The following is a 24,429-nucleotide window of genomic DNA, read 5'->3' on the forward strand; positions in this document are numbered from 1 at the left end:
TTTACTTTTGAGAGAGAGACAGAGACAGAGAGACAGAGCACAAGCGGGAGAGGGGCAGAGAGAGGGGGAGACACAGAGTTAGAAGCAGTCTCCAGGCCCTGAGCTGTCTGCACAGAGCCTGATGCGGGGCTTGAACCCACAAACTGTGAGATCATGACCTGAGCCAAAGTCAGATGCTAAACCAACTGAGCCAGCCAGGTGCCCCATTCATTCAACATTTACTGAGTGGCTGTGCTGTGCAAAGTGCTGGGTATACAGAAATAAACTAGACACAGTTCTTGCCTCAAGGAACTCAACACCTGTGGGAGGAGACAAACCCCAAGGGAGTCTTGGGATCAGTTTGTTGTGTCTTGGCAGACTCCAGGTACCCCAGCATGGTACTTGTGCAGTTGTTCTGTTAAATCGCAGAATTTACTGCCCATACCAAGAGGCAAGGTGGAGAATCTAAGATGAACATTTTAGAAGTGAATGGGATGGGTGGCATCAGCACCTATACATCTAGGCCACCTCACCTGTTGTCACTCTCCTTCCTGACAGCCTGTCACTGAATGAAAACTCCGCAAGGGCAGAGATTACATTTGTCTTGTTCACTACAGTAATACCAGCACATAAAACTGCCTGGCACACATAAGTGCTCAGTAGATACTTGACGGGTGAATGGAGATGCCATCCAGAATCTGAAGCTGGATTTAGGCATCAGAAGATTGAAACCATCTGGAATCCTTTGGCGTAGCTTGCTTCTTCAATTCCCAGGCTCTCTGGAGGATGATGGCAGGACCTGCTCCATGAAAAGTACAGAGGGGGCACTGTTTCAATTATTAGCCAGTCTTCGTGAACCAGAATGCTCTGAAAATGTGCTCACGAGGGGAGTAGTCTGGATTTCCTGGGGACCCAAGCAAAATCTGTATTTTGGCGTTATTCCTTGCTAATGCTGCAACCCCCCTGTGACCACTTACTTGCCTTAGTCCATAGTCCCTTTGGGGGGCATCATTGATTCTGCTGAGTGAAGATCTGGCAGTATTTCAGGAAGCACCGTAGGAACCCAGGGTCGAAGGTGTAGAAGATGGATGAGAATGGCTGTGCCGAGACCCAAACCCAGCCTGAAATGTTTGGTTTTTACATGATGTCCTTCAGAATCTGCTTCTTTCTTCTAAATTTTGAAGTTCTCAACAATAAGCAAATGGAAACATACCTTTTTTAAAGAATTTAAGTGGCTTGTTTTTGGTGGGGGAGGGGCAGAGAGAGAGAGGGAGGGAGGGAGGGAGGGAGGGAGGGAGGGAGAGAATCTTAAGCAGGATGCATGCTTAGTGCCGAGTCTGACGCAGGGCTTGATCCCACGACCCAGGGATCATTACGTGAGCTGAAATCAAGAGTCAGACGCTCAATCGACTAAGCCACCCAGGCACCCCTAAGTGGGTTTTGAGTCACTGTGATTGTTATCATTAATAACAGAGTATTAGTGTATCAGGGAAAGGTAATACATTACAAGGAATGAAATTAAAGTGTAATGGTAATTAACCTCTTCCTGGGAGCTACTTTGGTTAGGAAAATCATATATATATATATATATATATATATATATATATATATATATATATTGTTTTATCCAGTGAGGCGGTGATTTACTCAAGAATTCCAGAAGTAGCCAGGTTAAATACACCTTCTTTCAGACTGGTAAGAGGGAAACATAAGAGAGAAATGGCCATGGTGCTTTATTTTTTATTTTTTTAATCTTTTTTTTTACTTTTTCTTTTGTTTTTTTTTTTTAATGTTTTTATTTATTTTTGAGAGAGAGTGTGTGAGTAAGGGAAGGGCAGAGACAGAGGGAGAGAGACACAGAATCTGAAGCAGGTTCCAGACTCTGAGCTGTCAGCACAGAGCCCAACACAGGGTTTGAACTCATGAATGGTGAGATCATGACCTGAGCCAAAGTCGGATGCTTAACCAACTGAGCCACCCAGGCACCCCGGCAATGGTGCTTTACTCAGACCTCAGAAAATCCTTGTGTTGAAGGGGTTTTCTTTCTAACCTCCTCCAAAGTTATACAATTCAGCATGCTCTCTCTCTGTTCAGCTGTTGACCAGAGAGGCCCCACACCAAGGCCATATGCAGCCCACGTCTCTTGAACAGCATTTGCACTGCACATGGGGAGGGGTGTAAGAGATATCTCTCTCTCTCTGCATTTTCCTCAGCCTTATCCTCAACATTATCTGTGCTCCCAAACATATGTATGTATTTATATTTTATATTTTATATTTATATTTATAACTTCATGACAGTTTCCTTTTTTTGAAAAAAGCAGTAAGTCAGAATGTGTTTTGTTTAAGAAGAGAAAACAAAATCTCTGGGAGCAGATACATTGGCATCTTTTCTCTTTTGCCTGACAGGAGTCACTTTGTGAGTTAGACTTTTCCATTTTGTAAAGCAGGACTTTTTTTTCAGCGTTCTAAAACAGTGACTCTGTGGCATTCTCAAGGTCCCTGGACATGGAATGTTCCAGAGCTCTCGGTCAGGGGAGCCAGAGCTGACCCGAATCCTAACTTCTCTGTGGCTCAGCATTTGGTGACTTTAGGAACAGTGGGCATATATTGTATTGCTTCCTGCTATTGTTGCCATCTTCCCCCATTTTTACTTCATTGTGTGTTACTTTGCAGAAAACTTGCTTTATTTGACGAATGGAATTCCTTGGCTGTTTATGTTTCAATGGATAACACAGTGGTCATTGAAGATATCAGTGAGTCCCTAGCCTGTCTACCTTCCCAGGTGGTGGGTGGTTGAGGTCCTTCCTCAACATTCACAAAGTGTGTGGGGTGGGGGTGGGTGGGGGAGAGGGAGAGAGAGGGACAACAGACAGACAGACTGACAGACAGGCACTGACTCTCTGGCCTGCTCCACTAAAGCAGGGAAGCTTGGGGGGAGGGCACAGGACTCTGGTTAATCATTTGCTATGCCTTTTCTTCTCTTTCCTTTCAGCTTTCTGAAAGGAAGAAAACAATGAGGGTCTTTTCTGACCCTCAGTGAGCTATCAGACCCTTTCCCTGCAGGATACTCAAAGTATTGATAATCAGTTAAACCAACAGGTCTTCTGTGGAGGTCCCCATTTGCCCCAGCCCTGTGCTCTCGGCCATGGGGTTAGAGAAACCAAAGATACAGTCCCTGTCTCAAAGGCAGAAAAACTAGTCTAGAAATCAGATTTTTTTTTCAATGAGCCCGTAATATCTGGCAGGAGGTAAGTGAGTGCCCGGTTGCCAGAAGGAAGAGGAGTAAGGGCTGGAGAAGTGGCCTGGGCTTCCTGTGGGGCGAGGTGGGGCAAGCTGGGCCTCAGTGGCAGATGGGAGGGCCTCCCAGGCAGATGTCATGTGAGGTTGCCCTTAGTTTCGCCCTTGGTGTATCTCATATGACCAGATACCCCTTACTCACCCAGCTCTCTTGTCTTCCGCTTCCAGAAAAAATGTGCTGCGTCCTTCCCTTAAGTGCTGACACAGTTGGTGAGAGCACCCCCGGCACTCTGAATGCTTCGAATCAGAGTAGGGGCACCTTTGCCTGCTGCCCAGCCTGGAAACCCCTGCTGCTTATTGTGCCCCTTCGCCTGGGCATAAACCAAATCAATCCTGTCTATGTCGATGCGTTCAAAGTAAGTCACCCGTTTCCCAGGCCCAGAGTGCCGCCCGCCCATCACACCGCCATGTAAGTACAGAGATCCGTGAGCAGCAGTCCACAAGTGAGTTGAGAATCTTGCACTCTCTTTCCCTCTAGGAGTGTTTTAAGATGCCCCAGTCTTTAGGGGCCTTAGGAGGAAAACCAAATAACGCCTATTATTTCATAGGATTCTTAGGTAAGAAAAGAGGAATCACAAGTAAGTCGTCATGGGCCAGGGGAGGGTGGGCAGAAGGTTTGCACGTGACACCAGGCAATTCCAGTTAGGGGGCCCTCTTCTAGCCCAGAGATGCTGTGGCCTTTGGCCAGCTCATTCTGTCTCTGGCCTGATCTGTGGAGAGTAACACTTCTCTGTGTCTGCTGGAGAGTGGATTCCCTCCTTCAGTGTCCCACTTCCTTGCCTCTTGATAAGATGGTTCTATAGCTGCTTTCCCACTGGACCACCCCAAGGTCACAGCATTATCTCAGCATCTCTGTCTCCTTTCTGTGGGGTCCAGGGTGGCAGGGTTTCACTCTCCTGGCATTGTCGATCCCCCTCTTTTAGGGGCTTGGGCATTCGTGCTAGGAGCCATCTTGTGACTTCCATGCAGCTGGGCCTGCTGCCTCCTTGTTCAGAGCCATGACTAGGTAGACGTGAAAGGAGGCAAAGACAGAGCTATCCTGTTTCTGATAACAGGGGCTAAGCCTTAAAACCACTAACTTCCTAATGCAGATGCTAACAAGCAGCCCAGGATCCCCTGCCTAGGTCGATGCCTCTGGAAATCTATCTGCCTTATTCACTAGCTGTGGTCAGAGTCATTTAAGGCCCATGGCACACAAGGTGAGCTAGCCCAGTTCTTCTCAAACTTTAATGTGCATGCAAATCACCCTGAGAGCCTATTTAATTTTTTTTTAATGTTTATTTATTTTAGAGAGAGAGAGAGAGACAGAGCATGAACGGGGGAGGGTCAGAGAGAGAGGGAAACACAGAATCTGAAGCAGGCTCCAGGCTCTGAGCTGTCAGCATAGAGCCTGATGCAGGGCTCAAACTCACGGACCGTGAGATCATGACCTGAGCCGAAGTCAGACACTTAACCGACTGAGCCACCCAGGCGCCCCCTGAGAGCCTATTTAAAATGCACGTTCAGCAGGTCCAGGGTGGGCCCTGAGAGTCTACATTTCTAACTAGGTGGTCCTGCAGCTGCTGGTGTACACACTGCACGTTGAGTACCAAGGGCCTAGACCCCTGGTTAGTGCTGAAGAGCACAGGAAAGGGGGCAATGTGGCCTGAAACTGGGCTTCGAGGAACATGAGCTTAGATTACAAGGGAGAGCCTCAGTTAGGCAAGAGCGAGCCAGAGCAGACCTGGGGAAAGGCACAAGGGATGTGCAGAGGAGAAGGTGAAAGGGGCTTGGCCACCCTCCCCCCCCAACTCCTTGGAGATTCAGGGAGGTGAGGAGGGGGTGGAAACAGACATACCTGGCCTCATATGCAGTCTCCCAGTTATCAGCTGTGTGACAGCAGGAAACAAATATCAACTCTTCAGTCTCAGTTTCCTCTAGTGGAAAATAGGGCTGGGGCCCCTGGCTGGCTCAGTCGGTAAAGCATGTGACTCTTGATCTCAGAGTTGTGAGTTCGAGCCCCATGTTGGGCTTAGAGCTTACTTTAAAAAACAAAAAAGAGGGGTGCCTGGGTGGCTTAGTTGATTGAGCATCCAACTTCAGCTCAGGTCATGATCTCACAAGTCATGAGTTCGAGTCCTGAGTCGGGCTCTGTGCTGACAGCTCAGAGCCTAGAGCCTGCTTTGGATTCTGTGTCTCCCTCTCTCTCTCTCTCTGTCCCTCCTCCACTCGCACTTAGTCTCTCTGTCTCTCATAAATAAAACAGCAAAAAAAATTTTTTTAAGAAAAACAAAAAAGAAAATAGGCCTACCCCTTAACTCTCCGTGTTGTCACCTCACAGGGGAGCACCTAGCAAATAGCCAGGCATGTAGTATGCACTCAGTAAAAGATAGCCCCACCTTTCCTGACCCCCAACTGGTCTGGTCTTTGCTTACTCTTTCTTCTCTTTGAGGCTGTCTACACAGTTGCCTGAGCTCTCTATTGCTGCCATCTATTGGTCGAGCCCAAAACTACAGCTTGATGGAAAATTTGCAAACCATGGAGGCATTCGTTTCTTTCTCCAAGTACAAAATCCAGTATTTGGAGTTATATAAATTTAGACAGCCTCTGCTTCTAAATTTTGGGGATCCTGTCAAACACAATGTTGTAAAAAAGTCAATTTCCTGTATTTTGGTACTTGAGCACAAGGCTGAAACAGATACTAAATAATTTTGGAGGGGGCTCAATGGAGAGTGTATGGGATTCCCGGGTACCCTGGTCTCGCTTTCCTCAAGTTACCCAGAGAGAATTTGCCAAGCTGGCATAGCCCTTTTGTTTCGTGAGCCCATTGGGTCAGGGTGACTTGTGAGGGTTGACTACTCGTGAAAGGGGTGAGGGCAATCTTTAGTTCCCCAGAGAGAGGTTTACATAGTACCCATTTGCCCATTGGCTTTCATAAACTCTTTGCTTCACCTTCATTGGAGGCTCCAAAGTCCCCCTAAATCCCCTTTTCTGCCTTATCCCCTTACTGTATTCGGTTGGGGTTCCGGATTGTAAAATGCCTAAAAGGAGGGAACAGATGAGACCTGCCATTTTCTGAACAGCTATCTTGTGTCAGAGACCCCACCAAGTACCACTCCCCATATAGGTAGGAAGGTAGGTAGGTAGGTAGGTAGATATATAGAGAACATATACATATGTAGTCCTATATAGAGATGTATAGATATAGATAGTCCTATATAGAGATGTATAGATATAGATAGTTAGCATAATAACTCACAGCATAACTGTGAGTTATAGCTTGTTATTATAGTGAGACTAAGAGTTAGAGGGATTGTTTCCTCAAGGCCACCCAGCTAGAAAGTAGCAAAGCCAGGATATAATCCCGATTTGGCCATCCCTGTTTACCATGCCACATTGCTTCCTGAGGGCCCTCTTTCTTGGTGGGAAGCTGGGGAAAGCTCTCAATGTGGACACTAAGGCCAGGGTGAGACTCTGGCTCTCCAATTTTGCCTGCTTAGACAGGAGATGTTTGTCCCCTGTACTTGGGTAAAGAAAGGTTGTCACCTGAGATGCATAGTGTGAGCCCTGTGTCTGCAGATGGTTGACCAGACTGCCTCTTGCACTTGAGCCTCTTTAGAGACCTTGATTTAGTCCCCACATCACTTCTAGGGCTTCTTAGATATTCTCCTGTATCTCTTTTAAGCACTCTAAGGAACAGTGCAGCCTGCCAAGCTCCATCACACACACACACACACACACACACACACACACACACACACACACAAGGCCAGAATCAGAGAGGACGCTCTTATTATTCCCAGCATCTTAACTTGAAACACCCTGGTAGGATGCTTGATTCTAACCATGCTCTGGATCTCTATTTTATTGTGCAGAACTTCCTTTCCTTCTTACTTTTCTGTCGTCATAAGTAGGCTTCCTTCTAAACATTCTGGTTGTTGCTTTTCTTTGTGACTTCATGCTTTTTTGATATAACTGATCTCACCCACCTGTGGTCTAGGGGAAATATGTATGTTCCTTGACTTTCATAAAACAAGTCATATGGGGGCATTGATTTTCATATACTCTTAAACATGTATTTGTAGGGAAATACTTTTGAGTCAAAGTGAGATACTTCAGTGGCCACCTTGTATTTGTATTGTATTTTAAGCATTTCACAGCAAAGAAACCTTCTGGTTCTTATAATGCCCTGTGAGGTAACTGGAACAGGCCTAGTAACCCCAGTTTAAAAACAAGAGAGTTTAAGACCAATTGAATTGAATTGCCCTTGGTCTGTGACACAGACAAGTTAAGCTACTCATCAGACATCAGAAACACATTCTTTGCCAGCAGAAGTACTTAGATGGGGCCCAACACAGCCCTGGGTGCCATTCCAGGGAGATTCTTTGGGGCATCTCTTCCTACCATGCCCTCCAGCCTCAGGTAGATCTCTCTTTGGTTGCCTAACCCAGTCTATTACACAGAAGCCCACATGGCCCTGAGGCCTGGACAGTGAGGTTGGGGTTCCACCTTAGGAACTTTTGGCAGCTCAGCCTGCCTCTGATGAGCATTAGAGGGACTCTCAGCCTCTTGAATATCAAAGTAGAGCTTTTATTATTTCAGACTCCTCTAGGGTCATCATTGGACTAGGCCTTTTCAATTTGACAAAATGTGGCTTTCCTCTCATTTGTAAAGATTGAACATGTTGAAGTGAATTCTCCCAGGGAGGCGTATGTGTACTGATGTTAAGGAGCCCAAGGCAGTGCTTTCCAACAGGAATTACTAACTTGCTAACATTGACTAATTTGCTAGCTAAATCAAGACCAGAAGTCAGAGCCCTGGTATCCTATCCATTGCAGAGTCCTCATTCCCATTTCTTTTGAAGGCCAAGGCCTTTTTTCTTACCAGATGGGCTCTCTGACCGGAGGTCTGAGCACTGATGGTGTGGAGTGAGATGCTTTTCCATGTTGAAAGAGGCAGGAAGCTTCCCCTAATGGCACCTGGGCTCATGCCCTGGTGATCCTACCTACTGCCTCTTTGCTACTGCTGCTCACAGAGCCTGCCATGTCATCTGTGGTCTCTCATTCCTCAAACCATTTCTCAAACCTGTCACTCTCCATTTCCAGTCTTGGACCTTAAGGAGATGCAAATGCTAGGGCAAGTCTTCTCATCAAATGATTGGACTTGGCTTCCTTCAAGCATGATCACCCAAGTTTGGGCTTTCTGTCACCTCATTCTCATTGTCACCAAGGGACGGGTTTAGAAAACCAGAGTGCCTCTCCCAAGGGCAGCAGTGAGGCCAGAGCCAGTGGTTCTTTCTAGATTAAGCATATCTCATTCCAAACAGGTGATGAGCTCATTTTCTTGGACCCTCACACAACCCAGACTTTTGTTAACACCGAGGAAAATGGAACAGTTGATGACCAGACTTTCCATTGCCTGCAATCCCCTCAGCGAATGAACATCTTGAACTTGGATCCTTCCGTAGCATTGGTGGGTATCTGAAGGTTAGGCGGGCCAAGAGATACAACAGCACCCTATTACAGATTGGTTCCTTGAGGGTCATCCAGGTTGCTAGGTAGGGCGGCAAGAATGTGTTCAGTCACCAACCCCTACAAGGGGTAGCATAGTATTGTGGGGAGGGGGTGGACCTTGAAGACAACTACTCGAGTTGGAATCCAGGCCCTGCCACTTACTAGCTATGGACTTAGTGGGAGTCTCTTAACTTTTCTAAGCCTCAGTCTTCTCATCCCTAAAATGAGCAAAACAATAGTTCCTTCACCATAGGGTCGTATGACGTATACTGTGCATTAGGCACTCAGCGCAGTGCCGGGCACATTGTAAGCATTCTGTAAATAGTTATTATTAGTGTTACAGTCATTCCCTTTTTACTTCTTTCCCTCTAATTATTGCCACACAGGCACAGGGAATAAGGTAGGACATACAGAGGGAGGGAGGGATAAGAGGGCACCCAGGGGCACTTCTGCGTGCCTAGTGCTGATTTCTCTGGACACCCAATCCAGGAAGTTGCAGGGTTTCCCCCCTGGAAGGATGGCTCTGAGGATGGGGAAGGAGATTCATGGTCCCCTTTATTCTAATAGATAATTTCCTTAAGGTGAAAGCCATCTTATTAAGCCTCTAGCTAAAAGTACTATTTGGCTTATCTGTTGGTTTAGTTGACTGTTTTTTATGGATGTCTGTGCACTGAATGTGATGGAATTAACCCCATGCTCTGGAGATTGGCCTTCAAGTTACTGTGTCTCATAGTATGAGGGGAGATGGATGGGGAAGGCCAAATACAGGGAAAGAGGGAGAGGGAGGGAGAGAGTGAGGGAGGGAGAGAAAGAGATAAAGATGGAGAGGGAGAGATGGAATGAACAAGTAAATGTGTGTGTCCAGGTGAGGCAATGACCTAGGAGAGAGAGAAATCCTGCCAGTATTTTTCATTATTGCCAGAAGACACATCCATAGAGAGTGGCCCATATCACAGCTTTGGGCCAGTGGCTCCATCTTGCAGTGCATAGGGCCTGACTTAGTGCACCTGCCCACTTCTAAGTTGTGTTCTCTTGTTTCCCCCCCAAGGGATTTTTCTGCAAAGAAGAAAAAGACTTTGATAACTGGTGTAGCCTTGTTCAGAAGGTATGTATGTTTTTCTTAGTGTTAAAAACAAAATTGTTCAATAGGATTCCTTTTCAAGACCGTTTCTCATAGTAACCTAAATCTAGCCTGCTAGGACTTTATTTCAAGAGAGAAACTAAGATGTGGGGGGTTATGCAGAACCTTGGGGGAACCAAAGAAAAACTTTGGGTTGAAATATGCTTAGTATGTCAAGTGAGTGATATTTTTAGCTAAGTAATGTTTCATCTCATTATGCCTACGAGTTACATGAAATAGTCATGAAATAGTCCATGAATATTCTACCAGTTTAACTTAAAAATGCTGATTTCATAGAGTTCAGCCTAAATTCTTCCTTATTCCATTCATAAGGCTGAAATGGTTGAAGGAACTAAACTAAAGTTTTTTATTTGTTTCGTGGTCTGTTTACAGTTTCATATAGTCAATTATGGTTTAGGAAGCTTGTCTTTCAGCTGTCTCATTTCTATAAAATACAGGCATGCTGCCATTAAAGGAAACACAATTTTCAGAAATCTGTAAATACCAAAGCAAGATATTCTTTCTTCTTGGTATTTTGTGTAAAAGGGTATTGATAGTGTTTTGCTAGCTCACCAATCATTCTATCTGCCCACCCCATTCTCACTTCTAACACATGCCAAATATGTGGGTGACATTGATAAATGCGTATGGAAAGAATGGAGATCACAGGGAGAAGTTTAAAACGCCCTGGATGGGGTGGCAGGAGACATGATGTTCTCCTATTTGGAAAAAAAAAGTTGACAATATGGCAGCCCAGAGCCTCTTGCAAGTGTAAGAAGGGCAGATTTATCTTCACAAGAGAACAAATAATTTACACTAATGTCCCGAGCTGAATCTCAAACCCCAGTTAATAATTGGCTGAAACATAATGGAAAATCATTTTCTAAAGGCAATGCTTAACATTTCAGAATGCAGCAAAACTGTATTTATACCACATTTAAAGTTCAAATGAAGGGCGCCTGGGTGGCTCAGTCAGTTAAGCGTCCAACTTTGCTCAGGTCATGATCTCTCATGGTTCGTGGGTTGGAGCCCCGCATCAGGCTCTGTGCTGACAAACAGCTCAGAGCCTGGAGCCTGCTTTGGATTCTATGTCTCCCTCTTTCTCTGTTTCTCCTTCTCCACTCATGCTGTGTCTCTCAAAAATAAAATAAATGTTAAAAAAAATTTTTAAAAAAAGTTCAAATAAACGTCTCTTGTGAGACTATGCCATCTAAATTAGGATGTATACCATAAGTGTTGGGCTAAAACCAAACCAAACCAAACCAAACCCATGTATTATCTTGGGGCAGATTTAATGTAATTAACACACATTTCTTTGGAGCCAACACTTCAGGAACTTGTCAGCCCCGTATTGAGTTAGGCCCGTGCAACTGGCATATGACCTGAACCTCCTGATGGACCATGGGCAGTTAGTACTGACCTTCCATCAGATACTCCCTCCATGGTCCTTCCTTCCTGGCCAACAGTATCTAGAGTTGAAGAGGGCTGGGTCTTCGGATGGGTCAAGGAGAGGATGGGTATGTTGGCTACAGCTTTGTTTTCACCTTTCAACAACCAGGTCCCTCTCATAGGGTTTGGGATCACAAATGGACAATTGAGCAGAAATGTAGTAAGTCTGAAGTGTTTACAACTGTTGCTGTGTTTCCTCAGGAAATTCTAAAGGAAAATTTAAGGATGTTTGAATTAGTTCAGAAACACCCATCACACTGGCCTCCATTTGTTCCTCCAGCCAAGCCAGAAGTGACAACCTCTGGGGCAGGTAAGCCATTGGTCCAGGGCTCTTGGGCCAGCAGACCTAGGTGTAGCAGTTGTTTTATGAGACAGAAGCAATGGTGGCCCATGTTTCCATGGAATGTACAATTTCCACTCAGCTGGTCTGATCAAGAAATGATGACTTTGGGGGCGCCTGGGTGGCGCAGTCGGTTAAGCATCCGACTTCAGCCAGGTCATGATCTTGCGGTCCGTGAGTTCGAGCCCCGCGTCAGGCTCTGGGCTGATGGCTCAGAGCCTGGAGCCTGTTTCCGATTCTGTGTCTCCCTCTCTCTCTGCCCCTCCCCCGTTCATGCTCTGTCTCTCTCTGTCCCAAAAATAAATAAACGTTGAAAAAAAATTTTTTTTTAAAAATAAATAAAAAAAAGAAATGATGACTTTAATCTACTGAGGAACTGATACTTATCAATTTCCAAGAGGGGCAGTAGAAGAAAATGAGCTCGATGCAAAAGTTCCTTGTAAAGTCAAAATGCCTAGAACTTTCATGGTCTGGTTCAAAAAACAAACCAGAGGCCATGGGTGATTCGAAAGCTACCTCAAAGATTACAGAGTCTCATCCTCATCACTATGAATAAGACTAGGTAACAAGTTCCATTATTTAGCTTCTTTATAAAGAATTTCTAGCACTTGCCAGTGGCCCCACCTGTGGGTCTCCTCTACACATGCTTTTCTGCAGCAAAATTATTAAAACGTGCACAGTCTTGGGGCATCTGGCGGGGGCTCAGTTGGTTGAGCATCCAACTTCGGTTCAGGTCATAATCTCACAGTTTGTGAGTTTGAGCCCCACATCAGGCTTTGTGCCGATAGTACAAAGCCTGCTTGGAATTCTCTCTGTCTCTCTCCCTCTGTCCCTCCCCGACTTGTGTTTGTTCTCTCTCTCTCTCTCTCTCTCTCTCTTAAAATAAATAAATAAATAACTTTAAAAAAATTAAAACATGCCCAGTCTTAACTACTGAGTACCATATGGACCACACCAACCTAAGTGTCAAGCTTTCTTCTTTTTCATTTACATATCCTGATAGAATTCATCGACTCTACTGAGCAACTAGAGGAGTCTGACCTGGAGGAAGATTTCGAAATTCTGAGTGTATAGAATAATGGAACCTCATCTTGGTGATCTGTCTTCCACCTGGCACCAGAAGAACACGAAGCCCTTACATAACACTTTTCTAGTCAGCAAGTGCCTGATATGCCAACAGCATACAAACTTGATAGCAATCATGACTGAGCCAATCACCATTTCTCAGAAAACAAACAACAGCAACCCTTCCCCAGAATGAACTAGAACAATCATGGAATGTAGGAGCAGACAGATTAGGAGCTGTCCCTTGCTTCCCAGCTTGTCTTACCTGGCCACTGCAAGTCTTCAGCTACTGAAACGAGAAGGTGGAGGTCAGACAGCAACTCCCACCTTGCTTCCAGCACCAGCAGAGGAGAGATGGTTACCCTGTGCTTCTTCACCCTTTCAGGTGTGACCTCTTTGGGGCTAAATACTAAGAAGCAATCTATTCTCTTTCTCTAATAATAAAGTGATTGCATCAGGGAGAGAAAGTTCTTGTTAAATTATTTGAATATGTGTTTTAAATAATTATAATTTACATCAAAAATGTGTCAAAGAAACTATATCAAATGTGCACTCATTGGCCTCCTTCCTATTTGAGGGAACCTCACCATTTGATGGGTTACTGTCACCGTCCTTACTGATGTTTTTTGTCAGATGTCACCCTATCCTTAAATCAAATCATGATCGCTTAAATCAGGGGTTGGCAAACTTTCTGTGAAGGGCCAAATAGTAAACATTTTGGGCTTTGCAGGCCACGTGGCCTCTGTCACAGCTACTCATCTCTGCTGTTGAGGTGCAAAAGCAGCCAAAGACAGCGTGCACACAAATGAACGTGGCTGTAAGCCAATAAAACTTTATTTACAAAAACAGGTGGCGAGCTGGATTTGGCCTGCAAGCTGTATAGTTTGCCAGTCACTGACTTAAATGTTGATTTGGGGGAACTAAAAAATTGTGTCTCAATTAGACTCCACTTTGGTTGTCAGTCATAATTAGAAAAAAATTATTCATGTGGTGACATTTAATCTTAAGTACATCAGATGCCATTCCAAACCACTTCAGGATGAGCAACAGAGTAAATCTTAAAATCTCTTCATCAAATTGGCTTTGCTAAACACTCTTTTGTGTGGATATACCTCAAGTCCAAGTGGTGTCTTCCCATTTTCCTCTCCTTACCTGTTAACTTGTGTGCATTTCACCTCCCTCCTCCACCAAGTCCCAAGGAAGGCCAGCAACACAGCTTGAAAGCTCGCACAAAACCCAAGTTTGCTTTGTTTTGCTTGTATATTTAGGAACATTAGAACATTTGTCTCCTTAAATTCCATTTTATTCTTTTTTTTTCCCAGTAGGTAGTATATTACAGTGGTTCAAAATTCAAAAGGTGCAAAATGGTATGCAGTGAAATGTCTATGTCTCCCACAGGTCGGTTCCCTTCCTGAATGCTCCCAGTGTCGTTACTCTCTTGTTTATTGGTCCAGAATATCTATATTCTGCATATACAAATATATGCATATATGTCTTAGATTTGGTTTCAACAACCTCGTTTCTCTACTTTCGATTTGTCTATAAAGGATCCTGTAGACCCAGAGTATAAAAACCCATTTCTTGAACTCTAGCCTGGATAGGGCTAAAAACAGTTATAGGCATATTTTGAAACAAGTTGTAGATTGGTTGCCTTCAGCCATTTGACTTTAATTGTATTTTTCCTGCCTCAGTGTTTTCTTGTAAAGCTCAGCTTGCATTAATAGGCTCAGGGCGGTGCGGGGGTGGGGTTCACAAATTGTAGTGAGACGGACTTTAGAAAAGTTTTCATCAAAGAATGTCAAAAGAGTCAAATGTTGATATTTAATTCCTTTTATTTGCAATATACAAGGCTGGCACCATGCTTATTACTGAGATCGGAGGTGAAAGTAACAATAACACAGATTATACTGATTATGCTTGGTCTGTGTTGGCACAGTTTACATAATATGTAAGGAAACAGAATCAGCTGGAAGGAATCACCTCATGTCAACATAGCTAAGTATTCTGGGAAAGTGATAGAGGAAATGGTGAAAACACATCCCCTGAATAGAATACAATATACTTTATAGTCAACTCAGGTTTTCTTTAGGTCTGCCAACTGCTAAAGAGAGGAGTGTGCTAGATTTTTATGAGGTTTAAAACCGTATTAAAATTGTTTAACAGGCTACCTGTGAAAGAGTGGTTGGATGGACATTTTAATGGAAAGTCTCTAACAACAGCCTCAAAGCGCAAAGGACCCAACACACCGGATCTTCGATCTGCCACCTTGCACACATATGGATGGCATTTGAAATAAACAGGGACTTCTGAGAAATTGGGCCAAGGGATTTGCCTTTGCCTTTTTGTTCCTGGAGTCAAAAGCAAAATTCACACCTCCTTACCCATCCACCTCTCTAACCCCAGCCTGGGAGAAAGGGCTGTGGTTCTCATTTCCCTTGGTGGGCCTGGATGCATTTGGGGCATCCTCTGCTCTACTCTGGACCAGGCCAAGTCCTAGGTCTCTGGCTGGGGAGGGAGCCAGCAAGGAGGAAGTGATTTGTCTATGACCCTATGAAGTTAATGAGCTCCCCTTCTAAGCATTATGGGGCCCAGTTGTGCTCACCCTCCAAGGAGGCAAAGCTCACCCCAGGCTACTGGCTGGCACCCCATTCCAGGTCTGCTGCCTGCCTAGACACAGTGCATGTCCTTGAAGAGTGAGAGCTTGCCCCATGCAGTCTTGAGCCATCCATGAACATTCAGCCAGAGGATTCTTGTTTTTAATGTGGAAACACTGTGTTCTGGTTTAAGCCAAATAATGCATGGTGTTCTCTGGACATAAAGAAATGACTTACCAGCTATTACAAAGACCTTTCTGATCAAGGCAGTGAGGAAAGCCAGTGGTCTAAGGAGCAGTAGCCCAGTGGGTCTTTCTGAGGTAGCCATGAATAATCACACAAACATCGGAATCAAATGGTAGCACCAGGTTGACTGAAATGGGACAGCAGATCTCAGTAGGGTGAGCTCACCCATTGGGCCTGAGGGTTGGGGCGACCAGTGTCCAGTACAGCCCAAATGAGACTCCAACATACAACTTGACGTACAGGTGGGCAATAGGGCTTGGACCTTCCTTCTTCAGATTGTTGGGGTTTGTGAGGTGACTGTTGTGTGGGGGAGGGGAGGGCAAGTGGCAGGGTGGCAGCCCCCCCCCTACAGGCTTTTCATACACACCTGGCAGCGGCTGACCCGGGTATGGAGCTGCCCAGCCTTCAGTGTTTCAGATACAGTTTCCTCCCTAAACTGCTGCCTCTCTTCCACTGTTGTCAGCCAGAAACTGTACTTGTTGGCAAAGTAGTGGCAGGTGCCCCGGGCCCCACTGCACTCGATGAAAGGAGTGGCACGAAAATCCTCCAGGCAGGAGCCGGGTGAGACCAGGGACTGGCCCCCGCCCTCGGCGCCAGCAGCAGTGTGCTGAAACAGACAGGGTCAAGTGTGTGAGCTGCACCTGCCATGGGAGGTGTGGGCCCTTCTGAAACGTTGGGCTCTTGGCTCTGCCCCAGCATCAGGAAAGCTGTGTTATAGTACCAGCGTCCGCTCATCCCTCCTTTGTAGCTCCTCAGGGCCAGGAGCAGCCCCTAGTGCCCTCCTAACCCACTGCATTTGGACACTGGGTACATCTCAGCCAGCGTCTCCCAAACTGCCACCGTCCCACTGAGTTTCAAGGTGTGTTCGCTGCCTCTCCGCAAATCTCCACAAATAAGTCTGAGAAAGGCTGGATTAAGGAAGATGCAATAGATTTCGGAAAGCAGGTCTTCTCAGGGCCCTTGTCAACTCCCAGCCCTTGGTGGTGTACTCCAAGAGAGAGAGCGCACAATGCTCCACAAAGTGGTGAAACCACAGGCCCCTCCCCTAGCCTATCAATAGCACTCTGAGGTTACCTTTGTTAGAACTTCTTATGTTTTCAGTCTGCACCACACCCTTCAGGGCAACATGCAGTGTGTTTTGCTTGCTGAGTACAAGTGGGCATCGCATTTGGCCTAACGTCCTGGCCCTCACATCAGGGCTCCCTCCACATACAAGGTCAGGATTTCCCCATCAGTGCCACTCATTAGCCGATAGTCTCCAGTCACTGTACCCACAGTGGTCCCTGTGTCTCCACTCCCCATCCCCCCTCCTCTCTTCATGTCAGCTGGATTATTATCTGGACCACAAGAGGTGAGGAAGAGGCTTCATACACAGCCGGGTCAGCAAACGGCCAATGGGACAGATGGCCAAATAGGACGCTCAGGGTTGGCATACTTTTTGGGACAGTTGGTCTCCATCTAAGTGACCTTTCCTGATAAATGCAGCATCAGAGTTTTCCTCGCTTTGATCCTCAGAAAACTTTCTAGAACAAACAACATGCTTCCCTGACTTACTAAATGGCAGACACTGTATATTTTACATTTTGCACATGACACAGGCTTATTGCTGTGAATGTTGGTTTTTGTGTTGGGCAATTGTGGAGGGGCCCCACACCAAGAGACACAGCTTGTGGAGTCCTTAGGCCACCTCTGAATCCTTTTCTCCCTCATTTCTTGTCTTTAGTAGGCATGTCTTATTGCTTCAAGATGCCATACTAGGCAGTCCAAATTCCCACCCTTATAGGTCTTCAGGAAAATATAGATATTCTAGTATGATAGAATTATGTGTAAAGTAAAAGCAAAGAGATTCTGAATAAGATCTTAAGAGTGATCCCATAAGCAAAACAGGTGAGATATTGTAAAGCTTTTGTAGCATTCCTTGTGGAAGTTCAGGGGCCTTTTCAACGTATTTCCCGGTCTGGGTGGTGGATAGGACAGAATGATAGGTGAGGTGATTCTATATTCCTTTGGGATAAGCTGCCCAATTCACATAGAGCAAAACGATGAAGGGCCTCATCTCAGGTACGTGCACCAATGTGAGGAAGCCTAAGACTTTGGTGACTCTTCAAAGACACTTTCTCATCATGTCACCCCTGGCAATTTAGTAAAGAAGTTCTGGTGAGCCAGAGTACTTTGGTGGGTGCCACACTGGTTTTACCTGTGAGTTATTCTGGCCCTAAAACTGACTTTTTGCTCATTTAATGTCCCCTGATATTTACGGAATGTCATGGGAGGGACCTGATGCCTCCTTGGGCTTACAGACATTCTCAGCTCTTAGGAACACAACAGCCTTCCCACTGAGATGGAGAAGCAGCAAAAATCCCACCAATGAGGTACAAACACAGCGTGCCCTCATCTGAGTCTTTCATTAGGAGATGACAGTGGCCAGAGGGACCTAAGAGAGGGGGCAGAAGAGGAGAAATGTCCGTGCCCGGCCTGAGCAATGAGAGTATGTCCCGGCCTTCAGTGGGGACAGCCTCTCCCTCACTGTCCACCGGGATCGGGAGTTTCCTCCTTCCTTTGCTTGTGGCATAACTGAAGCAGGCATAGAGATGTTAGGGCCTTTGCTGGTGATTCATAGAAATTCTCATCCCTGGACCACTGAGTGCAAACTGCTCGATTCTATTCATAGAATTACCCATCATTTGTGCAGAGCTGAGCCTGCTTGGTCTTTAGTCAAGGCCAGACCAAGCATGTTCCTTCTTTTCAAATTCTGTGGTTTCTATCTCATGCCACTTGAGCCTGAGGACCAGCTTGAGGCACCCTCCCAGGTCTCCCTGCGGTCCATCTCTACACTGGGGAAAGGGGGCAGTGCAGGGGCCTTACCATGAGGAAGGAGTACCCAATCCAGAGGCTGCGCCAGCCCAGGGGGCACTGCGGGATGGTGATGTCCTGGCTGTGCACAGCAATGGCTTGTGAGGGTGCCTCACACACAGAACAGCGGCTGATGTACTGGGGAATCTGGGTCTGGCCGACGGGCATCATGGGAATGGGGGCGGTGGTGGACAGCCAGTAGGATTTATCATTGCGCCCAGCATAGTGGCACACTTCGTTGATGTTGCAATAGATGAAAGGCATGGTACTGAAGCGGGGCAGGCAGGAGCCAGCAAATCCTGGGAGGAGAGAAGGTGGGCAGGGGCAGGTAAGGTCTGGCTGAGATTATCCCCAGGGCCATTAGGACTGGACTAAATGGGTTTATGTGCAACTGCCTGGACTGGAGCAGGGGTGCCTCTCCTTACAATCCTGGCACACTGTACATACACTCAAGTCTGTGGGTCAAATCCTATTCTCAATGCACCAGGGAAGTTTGATAATTAAAAGAATCTTTTTTTAAGTTCATTTATTTTAAGAGACAGAGAGACAGACACAAGCAGGCTCTGCACTGTCAGAGAGGATGGAGCCTGAAGCCAGGCTTGAACTCATGAACCATGAAATCATGACCTGAGACGAAATCAGATGCCTGAGCCACTCAGGCACCCTGAAAAGAACGTTTTTATAAGCCATGTAACAACTCCCTAATTAACCTGCTTTGTAGAACTAGCATTTAATAGACCGAATCTGCTGTTCACAGTCTGCACACCTGTAGACAACACAATTAATTATTGGGTAATCACTGTTGCCCCACAGGTCATCTCATTATTACTACTACTAATCGCTAATGTTTTTTTTTTTAATTTTTTTTTCAACGTTTATTTATTTTTGGGACAGAGGGAGACAGAGCATGAACGGGGGAGGGGCAGAGAGAGAGGGAGACACAGAATCGGAAACAGGCTCCAGGCTCTGAGCCATCAGCCCAGAGCCTGACGCGGGGCTCGAACTCACGGACCGTGAGATCGTGACCTGGCTGAAGTCGGACGCTTAACCGACTGCGCCACCCAGGCGCCCCCTAATCGCTAATGTTTAATGGATACCTAATATGCCATTGTTCTAAGCAGTTTACATTGGGTGATTCATGGGGCGCCTGGGTGGCGCAGTCGGTTAAGCGTCCGACTTCAGCCAGGTCATGATCTCGCGGTCCGTGAGTTCGAGCCCCGCGTCAGGCTCTGGGCTGATGGCTCAGAGCCTGGAGCCTGTTTCCGATTCTGTGTCTCCCTCTCTCTCTGCCCCTCCCCCGTTCATGCTCTGTCTCTCTCTGTCCCAAAAATAAATAAACGTTGAAAAAAAAAAAAATTTACATTGGGTGATTCATGCAACTCTTACACCACCCTATGAGATAGGTTCTAGAACTAGCTTTGTTTCCACTAAGGGGAAAGTGGAAGCTCAGAGAGGTTGAATAACTTGTCCAGGGTACCCAGCTAGTAAGTGGTAGAGTCAGGGATTAAAAACATTTTTTAAATGTTTTTATTTTTCAGAGAGAGCACACACAACTGAGCAGGGGAGGGGCAAAGAAAGAGAATCCCAAGCAGGCTCTGCGCTGCCTGACGTGGGGCTCAAACCCACGAACTTTGAGATCACGGCCTGAGCCAAGATCAAGAGTCAGACGCTTAACCCACTGAGCCACCCAGGCACCCCGGAGCTGGGGTTTAAACCTAGGTGTGCCTGATGCAACAGCTGGTGCTTGTTACCCACCACCAAACAGTGGGCCCACCTAGGGCTGGGAGGACTGAAAAGGGTGGCTCTAGGTCCTTGGGATGGATGGCCATGGCTGGTGTCAGAGCCGGTACTTACCCAGGTCCTGGTTGTGGGCTTTCTCCTGCCCCTCCACGAACAGCAAGCTGTAACCCACCCACAGCTGGCTCATCCCGACGGGACACAGGGGCACCTGTTCCGACTGGCTGTGCTTCACCAACGTGTAACCCACTCTCGCGCTCTGCCCAGGCATTCCAGCCGTCCCGAAGGGACCCTTCTTCCCTGGAGCTCCTGAGAGGGAGAGAGCAGAAAAGGGGCGAGCCAGTCATAACAGCAGCTACTGACGCTGTGCTGAGCATTGAGCAGGGCACATTGTATACACACGCGTGTTAGCTCACCGGATCCCCTTATCACTCCAGTTTGTAGATAAGGAAACAGGCTCAGAAGTCCCACAGCTGGTAAGCGGTAGACCTGGAATGCCAACTCAGAGGAATCCAGCTACGGAGTCCCGTGTTTGAAAAAGCATGCTATCCAGCTTCCCTCCCACGGTCACCTGGCCTTGGGTCCTCTACAAGGGGATGAGGGGGCAGAGGGGGCTACTTCTTGGACCCTGCAGGCTCTCACAGGACATAAGTATACCTGCTGAATCTGAGGCAGCAATAGCAGAATTAGGGTTGGCAGGACAAAATCACACCCTCTCTCCCGCCCATGCAACGTGGCTAGTTAATCACACCACTTTCCCACCGAGCCTCGGAACTGTTCTCTACTCAGGACAACTGGTTTGCCATCTCTGATATAAAATGGGAGCTAAGTAGCGGCCATACATTATCTCGAATTTTCTTGTCCCTTGAATCATCCCCTGCCCATCCATGTGAGAATCTGTGAGCAGAATATGGGCAGTGAGGGGCAGGGGTGGGGCATACTAGAGTATAGTCACAGCTCTCAAGAGCTGGAAGAGAACCCAGAAAAGGATTTGAAAGAGTCCTTTGCCTTCCAGAATGTAGGGCTCTAATCCTTCACAGGCTCAGAGGTGGGTGGGAGCGAATGGAATACAGTTCGGTTTTCCAGGCTCTTCGTAGTGCCAAACTTTACTGCCAGGTTTCCTGTTTCTCAGCTGTGAGATTCTGGCTCACCCCAAGGCCTCATACCCTCACAGAAACCCTCTGCTCCCTAGTGCTGACATCACCAGACCTTCGAGTCCTGGAGGGCCTTGCAGTCCAGGGAGACCAGGATCACCAAGAGGCCCAGGTGGGCCAATGAGTCCGTTGAGACCATCTTTTCCAGGGATGCCAGGTAATCCTTTGGAGCCTGCAAGGAGAGAAGGCTCACAGCAGCATACTCAATGGGGGAGGTCCAGAAGAGCCACCCCAGAGGAAAAGGACTCATGTGTCATGCCCAGGACTCACCAGGAGAGGGCGCACTTGCCATCATTTTAGAGCCCTCAGAGCTGAGCCTCCCGGGGCTAATCCTTAGATGGAGTCTGGACATTTGTCCTGGGACCACCACTCTGAATTTAGCCTTTCTGAGCCGCCTCACACCTATTTCCTCTTTCCTTCCTCTCCTCCTCCCAGCGACGCATACAATGCACAGAACCTGCCAGCGTCCCTTGTCAGAAACGAGGACCCCTAGGCCCAGAGAGACTACTAACTTACCCCAGTTGGTGCAAAGCTGGGATTGGAAGCTGGGTTTCCTGTCCCCCCAGCCCTGGGCTTTCTCCATTGCTCTTTATCCCCCACAACACTCTCACCTTCCCTCAGCAGCACATGAGAGAGGGACAAGCCAGCTGGAGTAGTTGCTATGCTCTTCCCACACATTCTCTAAAGCCAAGTAGAACTGCTGACCCAGCTGGCCCCCCTTCCTGGCAAGAAGCTTGAGAGCTTCATGAAGGACCAGAGGAGATGCTTGATGCGGGTACCCCCTTGGGGCTGGAGTTCCCAGCCAGTAGCTTCAGCTTCTCAGCCAAGGCTATCTTAGCTCCCTGAGAAGTCCCCTTTCTCTGGTGCTGGTGCCCTCCTTACCTTGTAGGCCTACAGGGCCTTGAACCCCAGGGTCTCCCGTGAGGCCAGGGATGCCATCCATGCCCGGTTGACCCATGGGTCCAGGAGGAACCTGGACAGCTTCTGCAATTGGTGTTTGTCCAGGAGCACCCCGGGGTCCGGAAAAGCCTGCAGGCAAGCGGGGGACATGGAAATAGCAGGTAAAGGCAAAGGAGGCATGGGTCCCCAGAAGCCTTCCTTTCCACCTCACAATCACCAGCTTTCTACTTTTCCTGTCCCCCCTGCCCCACCCCACAGTGCCCATTAGACACCTCTGGGGTGACTGCCACCACGCTTTACACAATGTCCCCCTTACGGATCTATCTCCCCAGTGAACTGGGAGATTCTTGAAGGCAGGGAATGGGTTATATTCATCTTGTTTCCTCAGGACCCAGCACAGAGACTGGTACATGGTAGGCAAGTCAGGAAATGTTTGTTGCAAATAAGGTGGGCTGAGCTTTGGCTCAGGGCTGAGATGGTTGGTTTATTCACTTACTGGTCAGAGAACAGGGCCAAGGAGGCCAAGGGGATGCATCCAACCTCAGAGATTCAGTTGGCATCACAGCCTAGGACCCTGAGCCTGGCCTGCTGGTTTACTAAGAGAAGCCAAACAAATCAATTCGCTTACTAATTCATTGAACAAATATCTCAAGTGCCTACTATGTGCCACGCCCTGGTAGATTAAGGGATGGAGGAGTGAATAAGACAGACCCGTTATGGGGATTATGGTCTGGTGATAAAGATGAAAAATGCATAACCTGACAAATACCATTAGTCTTACTGCAAGTTGTGAGAAGTGCTACAAAGGAAATGAACAGTGCAGTGACAGTGACAGGGAGCAGAGGGCGCTATGGAGTGGAGAACCTGTTTAGAAAGAGTGACAAGTGGCCCCTTACAAGCAGTGACATTTAAGCTGAGGCCATTAAGGAATAGAAGGCGTGGGGCGCCTGGGTGGCTCAGTCGGTTAAGCATAGGACTTTGGCTCAGGTCATGATCTCCCAGTTCATGATTTCAAGCCCCACATCGAGCTCTGTGCTGACAGCTCAGAGCCTGCAGCTTGCTTCAGATTCTGTGTCTCCCTCTCTGTCCCTTTCCTGCTCGCTCTCTGTCTCTCTCAAAAACAAACAAACATTAAAAAATTAAAAAAAAAAAGAAGGACCTGGGGGGGCAGGGGGGCAAGAGTATTCCAGGAAGTAGAACTAGCATGTGCAAAGGCCCTGCAGTCAGGGCTGAGGCTTGAGTCAGGGCCCTGAGTCAGAAAGAGGCTTGTGTGGCAAGAACAGGAACACAAAAAAAGAAGGGCTATGATGAGGATGAAGAGGGAGGTATCACATAGGACTTTGTGAGCCATAGTTTATTCCTATGCTATGGGAGGCCAGGGGGTGATTTATGTTTTTTAAGATCCCTCTGACCACTTTGTGAAGAAATAATTGTTGGGGGAGATGCACAACAGAGGAGGAAACAGAGAGATCAGGTAGCAAGTCACTGCAGTGATTCTCACGCAAAATGTCAGTGCCTTGGACCTGGGTGGCAGCAATGGAGGTGCTTAGAGGTGAGCAGATGCAAGGCACAGTTAGGAGACGTGACCCTCAGGGCTTGCTAATGGATTGGGTGCAAGCGAGGGGGATGGTGGTAAAGGATGGAGAGTGTCGTTCTTCCTTTCTGGATTGAGGAAATGGGTGAGTGGTGATGAGTGCAAACCCAATGCCTGCCGATGCAGAAAGAATGTGGAGGGGAGATCAGTGGGCTGGACCCATGGTGGCAATGGTCTTCAGTCCTGGGAGCTGATGGAGGCAGAGATATCCTCAAGGTGGAGAAATAGCCTCCAGGGAGGAGCTTCATCCAGCTGCCCCAGACATCCAGGCTTTCTTAGCGTGAGCCCTATAGGACAATTACCCTCAGACCCATCCCTCGAGGGAGCTCTGGATCAGCTGGGTACATGTTCTTAACTCACCTCTTGGCCCTGCCTTCCCCTTCATCCCGGGAAGTCCTGGGTCTCCAGGTGGCCCAACCTTGCCTGGAATCCCCATGAAGCCAGGCTCACCTCTCATGCCTGGTAAAGTCCAAAGGAAAGCAAGTCAGGGCCTGGCATGGTGGTGCTGGTGGGGGTTGGAGGGGTTGAGACTAGACAGATTTGAGGGAAAGAAGAACATTCTTAGCTGGCCTGTCTTCACAGGGCTGCAGGACGGAGCTGTCTCTAA

General features: G+C 47.3%; 2 protein-coding genes across 5 annotated transcripts in view; one reads left to right on the forward strand and one right to left on the reverse strand.

The window, feature by feature from the left end:
• Positions 1-13,263, forward strand: part of ATG4A (autophagy related 4A cysteine peptidase) — a 57,727-nt gene extending 44,464 nt beyond the window's left edge. For both annotated transcript variants that reach the window (XM_047844501.1, XM_047844502.1), the window contains exons 7-13: positions 2,655-2,734; positions 3,447-3,634; positions 3,757-3,835; positions 8,584-8,729; positions 9,819-9,875; positions 11,541-11,649; positions 12,683-13,263. In XM_047844501.1, coding sequence (XP_047700457.1) covers positions 2,655-2,734; positions 3,447-3,634; positions 3,757-3,835; positions 8,584-8,729; positions 9,819-9,875; positions 11,541-11,649; positions 12,683-12,753 — 730 coding nt within the window. In that variant the 3' untranslated portion in view covers positions 12,754-13,263. The remainder of the gene's footprint in view (positions 1-2,654; positions 2,735-3,446; positions 3,635-3,756; positions 3,836-8,583; positions 8,730-9,818; positions 9,876-11,540; positions 11,650-12,682) is intronic.
• Positions 13,264-14,558: 1,295 nt separating this feature from the next.
• Positions 14,559-24,429, reverse strand: part of COL4A6 (collagen type IV alpha 6 chain) — a 322,473-nt gene continuing 312,602 nt past the window's right edge. For all 3 annotated transcript variants that reach the window (XM_047844389.1, XM_047844388.1, XM_047844387.1), the window contains 6 exons: positions 24,183-24,281; positions 22,211-22,357; positions 21,384-21,500; positions 20,292-20,483; positions 18,450-18,736; positions 14,559-16,191 (listed from right to left, as the gene is read on the reverse strand). In XM_047844389.1, coding sequence (XP_047700345.1) covers positions 15,931-16,191; positions 18,450-18,736; positions 20,292-20,483; positions 21,384-21,500; positions 22,211-22,357; positions 24,183-24,281 — 1,103 coding nt within the window. In that variant the 3' untranslated portion in view covers positions 14,559-15,930. The remainder of the gene's footprint in view (positions 16,192-18,449; positions 18,737-20,291; positions 20,484-21,383; positions 21,501-22,210; positions 22,358-24,182; positions 24,282-24,429) is intronic.

Source organism: Prionailurus viverrinus, chromosome X, assembly GCF_022837055.1.
Source record: "Prionailurus viverrinus isolate Anna chromosome X, UM_Priviv_1.0, whole genome shotgun sequence".
Classification (NCBI taxonomy): domain Eukaryota; kingdom Metazoa; phylum Chordata; class Mammalia; order Carnivora; family Felidae; genus Prionailurus; species Prionailurus viverrinus.